The sequence below is a fragment of the Cetorhinus maximus genome, chromosome 11 (genome assembly GCF_964194155.1).
Source record: "Cetorhinus maximus chromosome 11, sCetMax3.hap1.1, whole genome shotgun sequence".
In the NCBI taxonomy this organism is placed as follows: Eukaryota; Metazoa; Chordata; class Chondrichthyes; order Lamniformes; family Cetorhinidae; genus Cetorhinus; species Cetorhinus maximus.
This window is the reverse complement of record NC_135889.1, coordinates 118,319,819-118,337,939: the sequence shown is the minus strand read 5'-3', so window position 1 is coordinate 118,337,939 and position 18,121 is coordinate 118,319,819. Positions and strand designations below refer to the sequence as shown.

The following is an 18,121-nucleotide window of genomic DNA, read 5'->3' as shown; positions in this document are numbered from 1 at the left end:
ACAACTTCTTTTGAACAAGGGCGTAATGTTTGCAATTCTCCAGTCCACTGGCACCACCCCTGAGTTTAGAGAAGACTGAAAAATTATGGCCAGTGCTCCTGCAATTTCTACTCTCCCTTCCCTCAATATCCTTGGAAGCACCTTATCGGTCTTGGTGCCTTGTCAACTTTAAGTACCGACAGTTTATTCAACATTTCCTCCTTATCAAATTTGAACCCTTCTAGTGACAGAGTTTCCTTGGCTGTCACCATGGCCTGGGTAGCATCTACCTCCTTGGTAAAGACGGATGCAAATACCTCAACCATGGCCCCTTCGTCCATGTGTAAATCACCTTTTAGGTCCCTAATCAGCCCTACTCTTCCTTTTACCACCATTTTACTACCTATATGCCTATAGAAGTCTTTGGGATTCCCCTTTATGTTGGCTGCCAGTCTTTTCTCATAATCCCTCTTCGCTTCCCTAATATGCTTTTTCACCTCCCCTCTGAACCTTCCGTATTCCTCTTGGTTCTCAATTGTATTTTTTACCTGACACCTGTCATAAGCACACTTTTTCTTCTTTATCTTAATTCCTATCTCCTTTTTCATCCAGGGAGCTCTGGATTTGTTTGCCCTACCTTTCCCTTTCGATAGAATGTACCTTGACTATGCCCGAACCAATTATTTTTTGAAGGTAGCCCATTGTTCAGCTACAGTTTTTCCTGCCAATCTTTTGTTCCAGTCTATCTGGCCCAGCTCCATTCTTGCCCCATCGAAGTCGGCTCTCATCCAGTTAATTATTCTTACTCTGGAGCGTCTGTCGTTCTTTTCTATCATTATCCTGAAACATACAATACAATGATCACTGTCTCCTAAATGCTCCCCCACTGATACTTGATCTACTTGGCCCACCTCATTTCCAAGAACCAGGTTTTTTCTTGTTGGATTGGACACATACTGCTGTAGAAAATTTGCCTGAACACAATCTAGGAACTTCCGCCTCTCTCCGCCCTTTACACTACCACTGCTCCAGTCTACATTCGGGTAATTAAAGTCCCCCATTATGACTGCTCTGTAAAGCGTGCATCTCTCCGTAATTTCCCTGCGGATTTGTTCTTTCACGTCCTTCTCACTAGCTGGTGATCTATAGACTGCACCGAGCAGTGTAATTGCCCCTTTTTGTTCCTTAGCTCTAGCCAAATTGATTCTGTCCTTGATCCTCTGGGACATCCTCTTTCTCCAGCACTGCAATGCTCTCCTTAACCAACACGGCCGCCCCTCCTCCTTTCCTATCTTTTCTGAACACCTTGTACCCAGGAATATTTAACAGCCAGTTCTGCCCTTCCTTGAGCCAGGTCTCTGTTATCACCACAACATCATATTTCCACATGGCAATCTGCACCTGTAACTCCCCAATCTTATTTACTATACTCCGTACATTCACATACATGCGTAGTAACCCTGATTTAGACTTTGTTACTTTCTCCCTCACCCCGACTTCACCTATTAACTTACTATTCTCTATACTAGTGCTATCTGTCCCTCCCAGTATTATGTGCACCCTGGTATTCATCTCTAATATTTTCTCTTGATTTCCACACCCTTGAGTTAGTTTAAAGCCCTCCCAACAGCAGTAGCAAAATGCCCCACAAGGAACTCAGTCCCAGCTCTGTTCAGGTGCAGCCCCTCCGGCTTGTACAGGTGCCATCTCCCCCAGAGCCAGTCCCAGTGTCCCAGGAATCTCTAGCTATCCCTCCTGCACCATCTTTCCAGCCACACACACATCTGCCTTTTCCTCCTATTTCTGTACTCACTGGCACGTGGCATTGGGAGTAATCCAGAGATTATTACATTTGAGGTCCTGCTTGCTAATTTTCTACCTAGCTCCCTAAATTCTGATTGCAGGACCACATCCCCCTTCCTACCTGAGTCATTGGTACCAATAGAAACCACGGCCTCTGACTGTTCACCCTCCCCCAGAAGAATGTTCTGCAGCTGTTCTGTGGCATCCTTGACCCTGGCACCAGGGAGACAACATACCATCCTGGAGTCACATCTAGGGCCACAGAAATGCCTGTCTGCTCCCCTAACCAATGAATCCCCTATCACTATTGATCTTCCTTTCTTCTTCCTCCCCTCCTGTTAGCCGAGCCGCTCGTGGTGCCACAAACTTGGCTCTGACTGCACTCTCTGAAGAACCAGCGCCCTCACCAGCTTCCAAAATGAAAAACTGACCTGTGAGCAGGACCCCAGGGGATTCCTGCGCTACCTGCCTACTTCTCTTTTGGACTGCCTGGTGGTCACCCATTCCCTCTCTGTCTCCAGACCCTGAAGCTGCGGTGTGACCCACCTCTCTGAACGTGCTATCCATGTAGCTCTCAGCCTCATGGATGCGCCACAGTGACTCCAGCCGCTGTCGAGCTCTGAAACCCGAAGCTCAAGTTTCTGCAGCTGACAGCACTTCCTGCACACGTGGTTGTCTAGGACACCGGTAGCATCCATGGCGTCGCACATATTACAGGACCCGCATTCCACTCAACTGAGCTGCCCTGCCATCTCTTAACTCTACCTCCTTTATGTAAACATTATTCTACTTTGGATTATTTATATTACTTCATTATATTGGCCTTAAATTTCCCTTATTTCTAGTGCTTCTCAGTTAAATCCAAGTATAGCTACTTGTTTAAAAATATTACACTTATCTAATTTGCTCACCAGGTCCTACTTACCAAGGCCGCTCCTCTTCTTTCTCCCTCCTCACTGAACTCCCTCAGTCACCTCTGCTCTCGAACTCTCACCGCTTCTCGTGCTTTTTTTTAAACAGCTCCTCTGCTCTCATCTAGGTGCTGCTGACTGCCTGTCCTAGGGTTCTCCTCTCACACTCTCCTCTAGGAGAGATCACTCCAGGGTCACTTTAAAAATAAGGGATCGCCCATTTATGTCAGAGATGAGAAGAATTTTTTTCTCTGAGGGTAGTGAGTCTTTGGAACTCCCTTCTTCAAAAGTAAGTGGAAGCAGAGTCTTTGAATTATTTCAAGGCAGAGCTAGATAGATTCTTGATAAACAAGGGGGTGAAAGGTTACCGGAGGCAGGCAGGAGGTCACAATCAGATCAGCCATGACCTTATTGAAGGGTGGAGCAGGATCAAAGGGCCGAGTGGCCTACTCTTGTTCCTAGTTGCTATGTTCGTATATCCGTAATTTTCAACGTCCAGGAGATGGTAAGATAGTTTGGGGGTCAGTAATTTCCATTAATTATATAATAAAAATAGAAAATGCTGGAAATACTCAGTAGGTCTGGCAGAATCTGTGGAGAGAGAGAAACAGGGTTAACATTTCAGGTCTGTGGCCTTTCACCAGACCTGTGGAGTATTTCCAGCCTTTTCTGTTTTTCTTTCAGATTCCTAGCATCCGCAGTATTTTGCTTTTGTAATAGCCTGCTAATTCTATGATGGATTTTCAGGGCAGGGGAAGGAACTTTCCTGCCTTGTGGTAAACACTCGTCCTGTTGTTTAATTCCAGACTTCTTTCACATTATCCTGGAGCACATACTTACTGGCCAGAAATCCTACAGTTCAGAGTGTGGTGTATGCAGAGATTGCTCAGAACCTTGGACGTGACGTGACCCCAACAGCACAGGATTTGTCCAAATTACCTTTGGTCCGGGGAGTTCTCAAGGAAACGCTGAGGTAAAACAGTTCCAGCAAAATTTTGCCTCTTTTGTTTTAACCCCTTTTGTCAATTTGTTTTTGGATGTTGCAGTCTGCCCTCCCCTCATCTGTACTGGACCTGATGGTCAAATCAGACCCTGAGATGAAATGCCATTAAGTTGATCTGGCAGCAATGAAGTGTTGATACTGAATGGGTAATTTGCCAATATAATCACTGCATTTCAATAAGTAATTGATTGCATGAGGTTTCGGAAAGGTCAGGAAAGGTTATCCACAAAATTACTTTGCAGAGCAACTTTCCTTCAGTGGATCTTCTCCGGTGAAAACCCCACTCTTTCTACCCCCTCTGGTGTAAGCCCTAGCTCACCTGGTGGGGGAAGGTGGTGCACGAGAACTAACCCACCATCAGGCATTGTTCATACCGGAAGGGGGCCAGAAGTGAGTGGGTTGCACGTTACATCTCTGCACAGCACTGAGGGACTGCTGCAGTACTAGAGCTGCCACCTCTCCTCTGGGAGGCATTAAACCAAGGCACCATTCTACAAGATCAGGAGGGCAATAAAAAGATCCCATGACCCTATTTGTAGAAGAGCAGAGATGTTCTCCCACGGGCTGGTCAAAATTTCTTCCTCAACTTACATCAACTGATAAACTAACAGATGGAGTGGATATTAATTTTATTGCTATGTGCTCACCTGTGTGGGATTACTCAAGTACTTCATTGTAAATAGTCATTTGGTAGTACAGAACTTGAGTATTGCTGAAAAAAGAGACATGTCAAAGCTTTTCATCTTGCACACATCAGGACACTTCGCAAGAATACCAATAGAAGGGGAAAACAACAATTTATATTGCATGTAAAGAGAGTGCTAATTGGTTGACAGGTGGACTCTGGTAGAGGCATTGCCATGGAGAATGCACAGTGAGGGTGACTGACAGTTAACTGCCAAGCATTGTTTGAAATTTAAACCAGGCAGCTTGACCCTGATTGGTCAAGGGATTGCCCTGAGGAATGAGTCAGCGAATGGCTGTCACTTCAACATGTCTCTTTTTTTCAGCAATACCTCATTGTAGGTGAAGGTCTTTTGAGAAGATTTTGTGTGACATTTTTCTATACGAAAGCAAACCCTTCCCACGCCTGTAATCCTGATGTATTGACAAAACGAGCACATGTCAGTCGTTTAATCCTATTCAAACAGCTGTTCTATCTCCCCTAGCGGCAGTGGGAGGTGATTACAATCACTGGAAGTAAGCTGCACTATTTACATCTTAAATACAATTCGGAGCCCTGTTGCCCAGCATTTAAATACACTCAGTAACAAAAGATGTTTCAAAGGTGGCCTTTGCATCGACTCCATCATGTAATGCAGCATTGAGAGTGTTTTATGGGGCCTGTCAAGATGTGGCCCTTGGGGAGTAATATACAAACAGAAATCTGTCTGCCACTTTGCTTTCCTTAATGCAGTAATTTGTTGCCCAAGTCCAGCTTTTAGTTTTAATTGGAATTTCTCAGCAGATCCACGGAAAGGTGCTTTTCCCCATTGGCCGCCATTCCTGTTCCTGACTGCTATCCATTTATTCGTGTCGGAGATCACATGTGTCTGGTGAAGGGACAGCCTGTTCTTGTGAATTGCCTTGTGAAATGAGTTTACTGAGGCTCACTGTTATGACAAGAGGAGTATAGGTTGGAGGAAGGACAGCACCAACGGAAACCAGCCTAGTGTGAGGAAACCCGTTCAGAAAAGTAACTGTTTGCTGTTAGTGACTCAGGAAGAGCATTAATTGTACATTGCGAAATTCCCTTTTGCTTTCCATTGCAGACTGTTCCCTGTTCTTCCCGGGAATGGACGGGTCACCCAAGAGGACATGATTGTTGGTGGATACTTCATCCCAAGCGGAGTGAGCTGAACATTTATTTTGACGAATTACATTCAGTAACACAGCTGTTAAATTACTCGTACTGTGGACTTTAACAACTTCATAAGGTTTTGAACCTTTGTTAGTATGAAGAATGTGTAAATAACAACTTGCATTTATAGAACCGTAAATTCATAGAATCTTACAACACAGAAAGAGGCCACTCGGTCCATCATGCTTGTGCTGGCCCAAAGAGCAGTTGAAAATTATTTAAGGAATCGACTTCCACCCGCTCTTCAAGTTGAGCGTCCTGACAACGTTGAATGAAAAACAATCTCCTCGTCTCCCCTCTAGATCTCTTGGCAATGAATTTAAAAATCCATGACCTCTGGCTGTTGAGCCACTCGCTAACAAGAATAACTGTTCTTGATCTACGCCAACAAGACCTCTCAAAAAATCCTATGAGGCCTCCTCTTAACCTTCTCGGTTCCTAGGAGAAGAGTCCTAGCTTTTGCAATTAAAAACAAAAAAATGCCAGAAACACTCAGAGGCTGGCGATATCTGTGGAGAGAGAAACAGTTCACATTTGCGACCTGCGACCTTTCACCAGAAGTAACTTTTGCAACCACTCCCCATAACTCAAATGACTCATTCCTGTCAAACCACCTCCTCTGTAGCCCATTTGGCTCCCACATAGCTGACGCATTAGCACATTAAAATGTCCTAAGGCACCTCTGTGCATATGGTAAGACAGGCAAATGTTTGAAAATTCAGTTGCGAGTGACACTGGCCCACCCCTCGTTGCCCTGAGATGGTGTTGATTAGCAGATGGTTGTCAGTGAAGTTGCTAGTTAGGCTTACTTTATAGAGCAGTGCTCCCCAAACTTTTCCTGCTGTCACCCTATTTTAATGCTTACATGCGAAAGTACATACAGACATATGAATTAGACCATTTGGCCCCTCAAGTCTGCTCTGCCATTCAGTAAGATCATGGCTGATCTGATTGTAACCTCAGCTCCACATTCCCGACTAACCCCGATAACCTTTCAGCCGCTTGCTTATCAAGAATCTAACTCCCTCTGCTTTAAAAATATTCAAAGATTCTGCTTCCATTGCCTTGTGAGGAAGAGTTCCAAAGACTCATGACCCTCTGAGAGAAAAAATTTCTTCATCTCTGTCCTAAATGGGTGACCCCTTATTTTTAAACAGTGACCCTAGTTCTAGATTCTCCCACAAGAGGAAACACCCTCTCCACATCCACCCTGTCAAGCCCCCTCAGGATCTTATATGTTTCAATCAAGTCACCTCCTACTCTTCTAAACTCCAGCGGATACAAGCCTAACCTGTCCAACCTTTCTTCATAAGACAACTCTCCCATTCCAGTAATAAGTCCAATAAACCTCCTCTGAACTGCTTCCAACATATTTACATCCTTCCTTAAATAAGGAGAACCATACTGTACACAGTACTCCAGATGTGGTCTCCTCAGTGCCCTGTATGACTGAAGTATAATCTCTTTACTTTTTGATTCAATTCCCCTTGCAACAAATGATAACATTATATTAGCTTTCCTAATTACTTGCTGTACCTGCATACTAACCTTTTGCAATTCATGCACTAGGACACCCAGATCCCTCAGCATCTCAGAGCTCTGCAATCTCTCATCATCTCTCGATCATCAGTAAAGTAATGGAAAGGGTCATCAACAGTGCTATCAAGCGACACTTGCTTAGCAATAACCTGCTCACTGACACCCAGTTTGGGTTCTGCCAGGGCCACCCAGCTCCCGACCTCATTACAGCCTTGGTTCAAACATGGACAAAAGAGCTGAACTCCTGCAGTGAGGTGAGAGTGATTGCCTTTGACATCAAGGCAGCATTTGACCGAGTGTGGCATCACGGGGCCTGAACAAAACTGGAGTCAATGGGAATCAGGGGGAAAACTCGCCGCTGGTTGGATTCATATCTAGCATGAAGGAAGATGTTTGCGATTGTTGGAGATCAGTCCCGTGATATCCCTGCAGGAGTTCCTCAGGGTAGTGTCCTAGACCAAACATCTTCAGCTGCTTCATCAATGACCTTCCTTTCATCATAAGGTCAGAAGTGGGGATGTTCACTGATGATTGTACAATGTTCAGCACCATTCATGACTCCTCAGATACTAAAGCAGTCTATGTCCAAACGTAGCAAGACCTGGACAATATCCAGGCTTGGGATGACAAGTGGCAAGTAACATTCGTGCCACACAAGTGTCAGGCAATGACCATCGCCAACAAGAGATAATCTAACAATCACCACCACTTGAAGCTCCCCTCCAAGTCACTCACCATCTTAACTTGGAATTATATCACCGTTCCTTCACTGTCGCTGGGTCAAAACCCTGGAACTCCCTTCCTAACAGCATCTACACCACAGGGACTGCAATGGTTCAAGAAGGCAGCTTACCACCACCTTCTCAAAGGCAACTAGGGATGGGCAATAAATGCTGGCCCAGTCAGCGAAGCCCTCATCCTGTGAATGGATTAAAAAAAATTTAGATAATATGCTCCATTTTATTCTTCCTGCCAGAATGGACAATTTCACACATTATATTCCATTTGTCAGATATTTGCCCACTCACCTAACCTATCTATATCCTTTGTAGGCTCCTTATGTCCTCTTCACAACTTATTTTCTTATCTATCATCAGCAAATTTAGCAACCATACCTTCTGTCCCTTCATCCAATTCATTTATATAAATTGTAAAAAGTTGAGGCCCCAGCACTGATCCCTGTGGCACACCACTCATTACATCTTGCCAAGCAGAAAATCACCCATTTATGCCTACTCTCTGTTTCCTGTTAACCAGCCAATGTTCTATCTATGCCAATATGTTACCCCCTATACCATAGGCTTTTATTTTCTGCAATAACCTTTGATGTGGCACCTTATCAAATGCCTTCTGGAAATCTAAGTACAGCACATCCACTGGTTCCCCTTTATCCACAGCACATGTTATTTCTTCAAAGAACTCCAATAAATGGTTAAACATGATTTCCCTCTCACAAACTCAATTGCTGATTCTGCCAGATTACCTTGAATTTATCTAAGTGCCTTGCTATAATGTCTTTAATAATAGCTTCTAACATTTTCCCTATGACAGATGTTAAGCTAACTGACCTGTAGTTTCCTTTCTGTCTCCCTCTTTTGAATAAAGGAGTTACGTTCGCTATTTTCCAGTCTAATGGGACCTTCCCCGAATCTAGGGAATTTTGGAAAATTAAAATTGCTTCACACTTGGTGCAACCTCAGAGTGAAAATTGCATGGTTCGGTGGGGGGATGAGTTATTGACCAGGGTGCAGTGGGGTGCGGAGGTTGCTGATGAGGTGGGGGGAGTTGTTGACCAAGGGCAAGGGACATCAGGGGTACAGGCATACAAAGAAAATTCAGGCACCTACCGTTTTGCAGGCAATGTTGTCGGCAATTGAGCCTCAAAGCTCATTACATTAGGCTACACTCACCGCCAAAAAAACCTCCCGTGCATTTAAAGGGAACTCGCAGCCAATCCCAGCATGGTCAAATATCAGCCTCTGCTCCACTGCCGTGATTGCTGCCTCAGAGGCCGCGATCCCAATTGCTCATCGCGCAATTCCACAGTTTGGGAACCCTCCTTATAGAGAGCGTGAAAAATCAACCACGTAGTGTGGGACTGGAATCACACATTGAAGGGTCTGGGTAGAAATGGCACATTCCCTTCTGTGAACACTGTGGGTAAACAAACTGGGTCTTTTTAACGGTTCAGCGGCTAGTTAAGGGTAAAATAGGCCACGACTCCTGTTGCAGCTGGTATTATCAGTGACCCTCGATTGAGAGTGTGCTATGTAGGGTCAGAATCAGATTTGGATGCAAATGATTCCCCTTCTCATTTGCTCTGTCTCCTTCCCTCCCCAGTCAAGTAATTTGCTGATGTTTACTTTTAATTACGTATGAAAAACAGCCAATTTTTAAATCTATTGTTAATGTGGCATTGCTGACAAAGCCTATGTTTCCTGCCCTGGGAATGTGCTGTTAAGCTGGTGCCTTGACCTGCTGGAGTCCACGTGGGGAAGGTGTTCCCACTGTGCCACTACGTAGGGAGTCCCAGGTTTTTGAGCCAGTGATGATGAAAAAACGCAGAAACAGGAGGAGGCCATTTCGCCCCTCAAAACCATTCCACCTTTCATTGAGAGCATGGCTGATCTACAGCCTAGCTCCGTGTATAGTTAGGTTGGTGTATAATTTTGAGGTGGTGGTGTTCCCTTGCACTTGCTGCCCTTGTCCTCCTAGGTGGTGCAGGTCATGGGCTTGAGGAGGTCACCTGGTGAAGAGAAGTATTTTCAAGTCTTTGCTGACACATTCCTGAAGATCTACAAGGCTTGGAGAAAACTTTGGCATGATGAACACTCCTTTTCCTATTTTCACACTTCCTCCCCCTACAAAGAGGCTCTTGTCTTCTTTCTATACCCTCTGAGGGCCTGGGTGGAATGAGAAACTCGCAACATTGGGAAATGAGGGGGATAAATCCTCATCTTGCCAAACATTGCTCTGTTGTGGCATCGCACCAGAGCTCATCCTTCATAAGTTGTGCAAGAGGAGAAGGCTTTGGGTCCTTGGGAGTAGTCCAACTTTGATGTGGTGTTACGTGAATTAAAAAAAAGCACCAAATAAAATGTTTTTTTATCCTTTCATGGGATGTGGGCGTCACTGCCAAGGCCAGCATCTGTTGCCCATCCCTACTTGCCCTTGAACTGAGTGGCTTGCTAGGCCATTTCAGAGGGCAGTTAAGAGTCAACCACATTGCTGTGGGTCTGGAGTCACATGTAGGCCAGACCAGGTAAGGATGGCAGATTTCCTTCCCTAAAGGGCATGAAAGAACCAGATAGATTTTTACGACAATTGATTATAGTTGTCATGATCACTATCACTGAGACTAGCTTTATAATTTCAGATTTATTAATTGAGCTTGAATTTCACCAGCTGCTATGGTGGGATTTGAATCCACACCCTCAGGGCATTAGCCTGGGCCCCGGTATTACTAGTCCAGTGACATTACTACTACACCACCATCTTCTCCATGTACCTCTGTCGCAATCTCCTCCATCCCTCTCAATTCTACTACATTTATTCTCACTTCTCAATTCCAAATCTTCCATTGTATAATCTTCCTCTTCCTTGCACTCTCCTTATTGAGCCTTCACTCTATCTCCTATCGTTCAGTCTTTCCCAGTGCCTCAAATCACCTCATCACCTTCAGAGTTCTCTTCCTCTGGCAATCTGCAGACTTGGTGCTAACTCGATACCTTGACTTGATTTTATTGTCATTCTCTCCCCGTTGGACCTTGGTGTCTTGGATCTTTGTTCTTTGAATCAGGTTTCTCCATCAAAGGTTTGGCACCAAGCCCTGTACCCTGAGGGGTGGGGAAGGGGAGTTGCAACAATAATTCCCTCACTTGTTTTTATCTCTTTTCCTCCCCAGACTCAGCTTGCCCTCTGCCACTACACCACGTCTCACGACAGCGAGGTTTTCAAAGAGTCTGAGGAGTTCCAACCGCAACGCTGGCTGAGGAAGACTGACGTGGACCGGGTGGATAACTTTGGTGCAATCCCGTTTGGCTACGGGGTGCGGAGCTGTGTGGGACGGAGGATCGCAGAGCTGGAGATACACCTAGCGCTTATACAGGCAGGTCTTGCTGCTCATCAGGAGGCTGGCAAAGGGTTTCGAGGGAGGAAAACACTCGTCTCTCGTGCCAGCATAGAATTTGTATTTTCACGCAAGTGTGGGGTTTATAGCACAGGTTGTTCAGCATTTTGAGGGGGTTAAATTTCTCAGGAGACCTTGTGAAGCAGCAGGTAGCGTCCTGCATACAAACATACGAATTAGGAGCAGGAGTAGGCCACTCAGCCCCTCGAGCCTGCTCTGCCATTCAATAAGATCATGGCTGATCTGAATGTAACCTCAACCCCACATTCCTGCCTACCCCCAATAACCTATCACCCCCTTGTTAATCAAGAATATATCCAGCCTTAAAAATATTTTAAAACTCTGCTTCCACCACCTTTTGAGGAAGAGAGTTCCAAAGACTGTCAACCCTCTGAGAGAAAAAAATTCTTCTCATCTCTGTCTTAAATGAGCGACCCCTTATCCACCCTGTCAAGACACCTCAGGATCTTAAAGGTTTCAATTAAGTCGCCGCTTACTCTTCTAAATTCCAGTGGATACAAGCCTAATCTGTCCAGCCTTTTCTCATAAAACAACCTGCCCATTTCTGGTATTAGGCTAGTAAACCTTTCAACTGCTTCTAACACATTTACATTTTTCTTTAAATGAGGAGACCAGTACTGTACACAATACTCCAGTTGTGGTGTTACCAATGCCCTGTACAACTGAAGCATAACCTCCCTACTTTTGTAATCCATTCCCCTCACAATTAACAATAACATTCTATTAGCTTTCCTGATTACCTGCCGTAACTGCATACTAACCTTTTGTAATTAATGCACTAGGACACCCAGATCCCTCTGAATCTCAGAGCTCCTCAATCTCTCACCATTTAGATAATAAGCTTTTTTATTCTTCCTGCCAATATGAACAATTTCACATTTGCACCTGAGACATAAGCTCTGGGTTCAAGTCCCGCCCCAGGTCTTGATGGCCAAGGAAGGTGCATTTATGACATGGCCAACCAGGTTGAGTGTCAGTCTCTAAATCGATCCAACACACCAATGGCAGGGGGTAAGAGTGGGAGAGATTCCTGGTCAGCCATGCGATGGAAAGAAAGTTAGAGCCTCTACTATCACTATCCATAGCTCCAGACTGCAATATGCATGTAAAAGTGCCTGTTGCCACAGCAACTCAGACTCCCTGAGTGAACCATGGAATATTTCTTAGGGGACCTACATTTTGATTTGAAGGCTTTTGTGCCTTGTAATGGATTTAGATACATCAGAACCCCCAGCTGAATGGAAAACCAACATTCTCTTGAGATTTAGAAGCTGTCGGGCAAAGGTATATAATGGTCGCAATATTAGGCCAGAAGTTGAGAGTTCAAATCCTACCTTATCCTCAATTCAGTAGATTCATTCAATACAGACAGAGGCCATTCAACCCATCATGCCTGTGCCGGCTCTTTGAAAGAGCTGTTCAATTGGTCTCACTCCCTTGCTCTTTCCCCATCATTTTCTTTTTTCAAGTATTTTTTTAATTCCTTCTTGAAGCTGCTTCTACCACATTGCAGGCATTACATTCCAGATCATCATAACTTGCTATACAAAAGAAAATTCTCCTCTTCCCTCTGCTTCTTTCATCATTTATCTTAGATTTACTGAACCTCCTACCAGTACTTCCCTAACTACTCTATCAAAGCCCCTTCAGAATTTTGAATACCTCTTCCCTTAACCTTCTAATTGGGTAATTTGGGAGCTAGCTCCAGGCAACAGTGACCATTAAAGCTGTTAGATTGGCATAAAAATCCTCCATCAGTTATCCTTGAGGGAGGTGAGCCTGCTCACCCCATGGCAACTTGTCAGTTTCAAGCTGTAAGTTTGACTCTGAATGCCCTCTAAAATGGCCTAGCAAGCAGTTCTGCTGTAACACACTCACTACTCAAGAATGTATGTGTTAGTCTTGGCTCTGCTGCTAGCTCTCTCTCCTCTTGAATTAGGTGAGTTGTAAGGTCAACTTATATTTATAAGCTGCCTTTCACGACTTCAGGATGCCCCAGTGCACTTTACATCCAGTGAAATACTTTTCAAATGTAGCCACTGTCCAAATGTAGGTAATTTGCACACAGCAAACTCCCACAAACAGTAATGTCATCAATACCAGATAATCTGTTTTTGTGATATTGATTGAGGGATAAATATTGGCCAGGACACTAGGGGTAACTCCCCTGCTCTTCGAAAAAAAAAGATCTTTTACGTCCACCTGAGACAGCAAACTGGGAGCTAGTAATTAATGTCTCATTCAAAACATGGTACCTCTGACAGTGCAGCGCTCCCTCAGTACTGCACTGGAATGTCAGCCTTGATTTTTGTGGGACTTGAGTCCACAACTTCCAACTCAAGAGGCAAGTGTGCTACCAATTAAGCTAACAATCATGGTTAAACAGGCATGAGATTTTAATTCAGGTCAGAGTTAGAAAGACAAAGCTATAACTCTGAATTTTTTTAAAAATAAATGAAACATCTGTATGAAATGAGGAAGAATGGCCTAGAGAAGGTGAAGGTGACTCATGGACCTTTATCTAATCGCTCACTAAAGGGGATTGGGGAGAAGGAAGAGCCAGTGTAAACTGTCCCGCCCATATCTTAACTCGTACCAGGTCCTATTCGCTTATCACTCCTGTGCTCACTGACCTTGATTGGCTCCTGTCCAGGGAACAATTCAAAGTTGAAATTGTCATCCCATGTTCAAATCTCTGCATGGCTCACTTCTCCCTATTTCTCTAACCCTTTCCAGCCCTACAACCCTCTAAGATCTCTGTGCTCTTCCAGCTAAGACCTCATGTGCATCCTCCACTTCCTTTGCTCCACCATTCGAGGCTGTGCCTTCTGCCCCCAAGCTCTGGAATTTCCTTCCCAAACCCACCTGTCCCTTCTCATTTAAGTCACTCATAAAACTTACCATTTTGACCAAACTTTTGATCACCAATCCTAATATTTCCTTGCATGGCTTGGTGCAAAATGTGGTCTGATAATACTCCTGTGAAGTGCCTTGATGTTTACTCCATTAAAGGTTCTATATAAAAGCAGATTGTTGTTGAGGGCGTTTACTTTATATCCCACTTGTACTGACCATTTTAACCTCTGCTTTCTTTAGCTCCTGCAAGCATTTGAGATACAGTTGGCTCCCAATACTGGAACTGTTCCTGCCAAAACGCATGGCCTACTGTGTCCCGGGAAGCCTATCGACCTGAAATTTGTTGACAGGATGTAATGTCACCCCATCCACGACATGGGTGTGAGGGGAGCACAGGCCAGTGGGGCATGAAGTGGACACCTGGAGAACCGACTGAAAACATTTTCAATATGTGTCGCGAACAGATTTGATTTAATCCAACATGATGAGGCTTTCGAAGCGACTGGGGAAACAATGACAGGCAATGAGGAAATGACTACAGAGGCTTTTATTCAACTTGATTTTATCCGCATGCGCAGAGCAGAGATTGTTCCACCTTAAATTGATGTCAGAGATCGTTGTCTGACAAAGTGCTAGTTGGAGAATGTTTTTGTAACCCTTTGGGAGATTGCAAGGTTACATCTTGTCGCTTCACAAACCCTACCTCTGTAACATTTTCTCCAATCCCCAACAATTTCTCATCTCCCCCACCGTCCTAAGATTCTATGCTCACCACCTGCCCTGAATGTGCTTATCAGCAATGTTATCTCTAAGCTGTAAGGATAATACGTGGCTACACAACCAAGCAGGGGATAAGCAAGCTGTGCACAGGCAGTGATCCCATTAAGATGAGCAGCTGCAGAGCAGTCTTAAAAGGGACTGCACCTTGCAAGAAATGGTCCATGCACAAAGAGGGAGATTTAGAGGGTGCATTGCTTCTGGGTGCTGGAGCATGCTTGCAAGGTTACTGTCACCATTACACCTACTGCAATGATCTCAAACCAATGTGGGGTGGGACCAAGAGGAGGCCCCTTAATTAAAATAGCCAGTAATACCTACCCCATCGCCTTAATAATCAAGAGACAGACTTTTAAAGATCCAGATTTTTGATCTAAAAATCATGAGTTGCTCATTATAAAACATAAACTAATACACATTGACAGCTGGTTTATAAACTTCATTGGTGGTTTTTTAAATCACTAACTGGTCATATGAAGTTACACTTAGAACCCGAGGTAAACTGTGGGACTAAAAACAGACCCAGTGAGATCTCGACCCACCCCTCTCCTCGTAATATTCTTCCTGCTTTCATCCTAAATTAAGGCTGATTAACATTCCCACGAGGAAGGAAATCAAGTTCCAAGGTTGTATGTTTAATTCTGCAGTTTTGGTCATTGGAAAGTTGAACCCTGCGCATTGACTCCCTAAATTAGCATTAGTAAAACCACCTCCCTTATCAAGTTAGCTGATTGGCAGACTCAGATTTTCGTGGACCAATGGTTCGATTGCTGAGATACAGTAGTAGGTTTTACAATGTAAACACAAGGAAGCCAAGGCACTGATATTACTGGCCTATCACAAGAACTGCCAAAGCACCAAATATAAAAGTCTGTTTAGTTGTAAACGAAGACCTGATGACAGCATCAAGACTGAGGAATAACCTGGGTCTGAATTTTCACCTTGACGGAGACCCTCTCCAACTTAGCCAAAATGGCACCGGAGGCTCGAATCCAGAGGTCCCATACCCGAACCCAGTACCCACAATTTTCGTGCGGGTGGGGGGTGCGAATGGGGGAAGGTTGCACTTTGGACATGCGCATTTCACAGAGGCAGCTGTACATATGAAACTGCAGCTGCCTTCAGTCAGATTTCATTTCCAAAAGGAAGGGATGGGAAATATGACATGCTCTTTAGACTTATCAGGAGAAGGTCTAAAGCTGCCAAAGTTATTTGGAGGGTTAGGCTAGCCTTTTGGAGAGGTGGGGTGCTCTTTTGAATAGGTCCAGGGACACCTTTGGGAGAGGTAAGATGCCCTTTGCGATTGTTAAAAGTAGGCATGAATGTGCATAAGAAGTGTTTAAACTCATTGGAGCTGTCAAGGGAACTGTCAAGCTGTTGAGGAATTTAAGTCTCCTGCCCTTTAAATTTTTGGAAAAAAAAACTGCCTGCTGTGCTTTTAAAAAAAATCAGTGCTTGCTCTGTCCATTGACATAAACTTGAGGGTTATCATCATAGGTTTTGTGCTGCATGACTGATTTCACAAGATATCATTATTATTACAGTGGGATGACTGTCAGTTCACAGTTTGACAGCTCCAAGTGCTTATAAAGTCTTTGAAGTCGGGCTATGAATACAAATGCTTATTTCATAAGGGCTTAAGTAGTTGAAGGAAGTTAAATATGGGGTAGAATTCTCCCCCCGCCCCCGCCCCCCCCCCACCCCCACCTCCGTTGGGGGATTGTGCGGGGGCGGGCGCATCGGCGCCCCCGATTGGTTCCACGCTGCCATTTTACATAGGGGGGCCAATTAAGGCCCAGCCAGCATGACGTGCGCCCAGAAGCGCTGTGCGCTCCCCTGTACGGGTGGGGAGATTGGTTCCCTGAGTCGGGAATGCGCTCTTTCACGCTTGCACTCGAAAGAGCGCGGAAATTTCCCTGAGGCACAGAGGTGCCTCAGGGAGATTAATTTAAAGTTTCCAAAGTTTAATAAAGGAGAAAAAAATTTTTAGACCATGTCCCCTCATGTGAAACTGTCACATGAGCTGGGACATGTGTATTAATTTTATTAGCAATTTTTCCAAGATTTCAAAACATTCATGAAACCTCATCCCGCCCGTGGATGAGGTTCCATGAAAAATACGAAGGCCGCCTGGGCTCTTCGCCTGCCCACCAACCTTAAGGTTGGACGGGCAGCTTTCTCATTAGGGTTAATTAGTTAATTAATGGCCTTAACAGGCCTTTGGCAGTTCGGCGGGTACACAGCCGAGTTGGCTGCGCGCCCGCCGAACTGAAAATCTAATTGCCGCGCGGTGACCTCGGGACACATGCCCGACGTCACCCTGCATCATTTTACGCCTCGGCGAGCAGGCCCCACCCCCACTCCGAGCTGAAAATTCCCCCCATGGTGAATTGGCTTTTATCATGATAGTGTTTTTTTTAAATGCTAAATATCAATGGAATTTTATTTTAAGAACTTTAGTTCATCTCAGCATGGCTCCTCAGGTCTGCCCATGGTGAGTTGACATGGAGGGTGTAAGGGCAAAGGGTGATAGATGGGGTGGCATGAGTTGGCACTAAGTTGCTATAGGGACTATAAAGGGCCATGGTGGCTGGGACATAGGTTGGCATGGAGGAAATGAGGAGCCACGGGGGCATTGGTTCGCATGGAGCATGGGGAGTGTGTGGGGATTTGAGGGGTGATGGCTAGAGGGCTATTCTTTATTTTGTTTTTTTTACCAGCTGTAATGAAGTCCCAGAGCACCCAGACCAGCCCTTCTCACAGCTTGCCTCTGCGCTCAGCAGCTCCTATGGCTGTCTCCACTGTTTCCAGGGCAACAGGCCCAACTCCAATTACCACCCATCCCCCCCCCCTCCCCGACCAGCTGGGGCACTTTCTCTCAAGTCGGGTTTGTGGTGCTGGGAATGTTCCCAACTCTGCGCTCCCAACTCGGGATCAAAAATTCAGGCCTTGGTCTCCGGTGGTTTTGGATGTACAAGCAATGAATAATGACTTACATGAAAACGCAATCAAATGGCACTCCAGCCCACCAATATAAACCATCCTGGTAACAGAAAGCTATCTAATCTGGCAGGCACATTCCAACAGCCAACAAGCTCTATCAGGCAGAGCTTGCTCCTCTGAAACACTGTAAAATGGCATTTATTCCAGCATCAAAATCCACAAACACTCCTGCTTTAGAGGATATACAAACAGTTAGGTCTGTATTATTCCCACTGTGTTGGGCTGAAATTGAACCCAGC

The 18,121-nt window shown here is 44.9% G+C and overlaps 1 protein-coding gene across 1 annotated transcript in view; it reads left to right on the top strand.

The window, feature by feature from the left end:
* cyp27c1 (cytochrome P450, family 27, subfamily C, polypeptide 1) overlaps positions 1 to 15,301 on the top strand; it is a 42,563-nt gene extending 27,262 nt beyond the window's left edge. Inside the window, exons 6-9 of the mRNA XM_078551397.1 lie at positions 3,500 to 3,666; positions 5,469 to 5,547; positions 11,001 to 11,204; positions 14,343 to 15,301. Coding sequence (XP_078407523.1) covers positions 3,500 to 3,666; positions 5,469 to 5,547; positions 11,001 to 11,204; positions 14,343 to 14,459 — 567 coding nt within the window. The 3' untranslated portion in view covers positions 14,460 to 15,301. The remainder of the gene's footprint in view (positions 1 to 3,499; positions 3,667 to 5,468; positions 5,548 to 11,000; positions 11,205 to 14,342) is intronic.
* Positions 15,302 to 18,121: the final 2,820 nt, after the last annotated feature.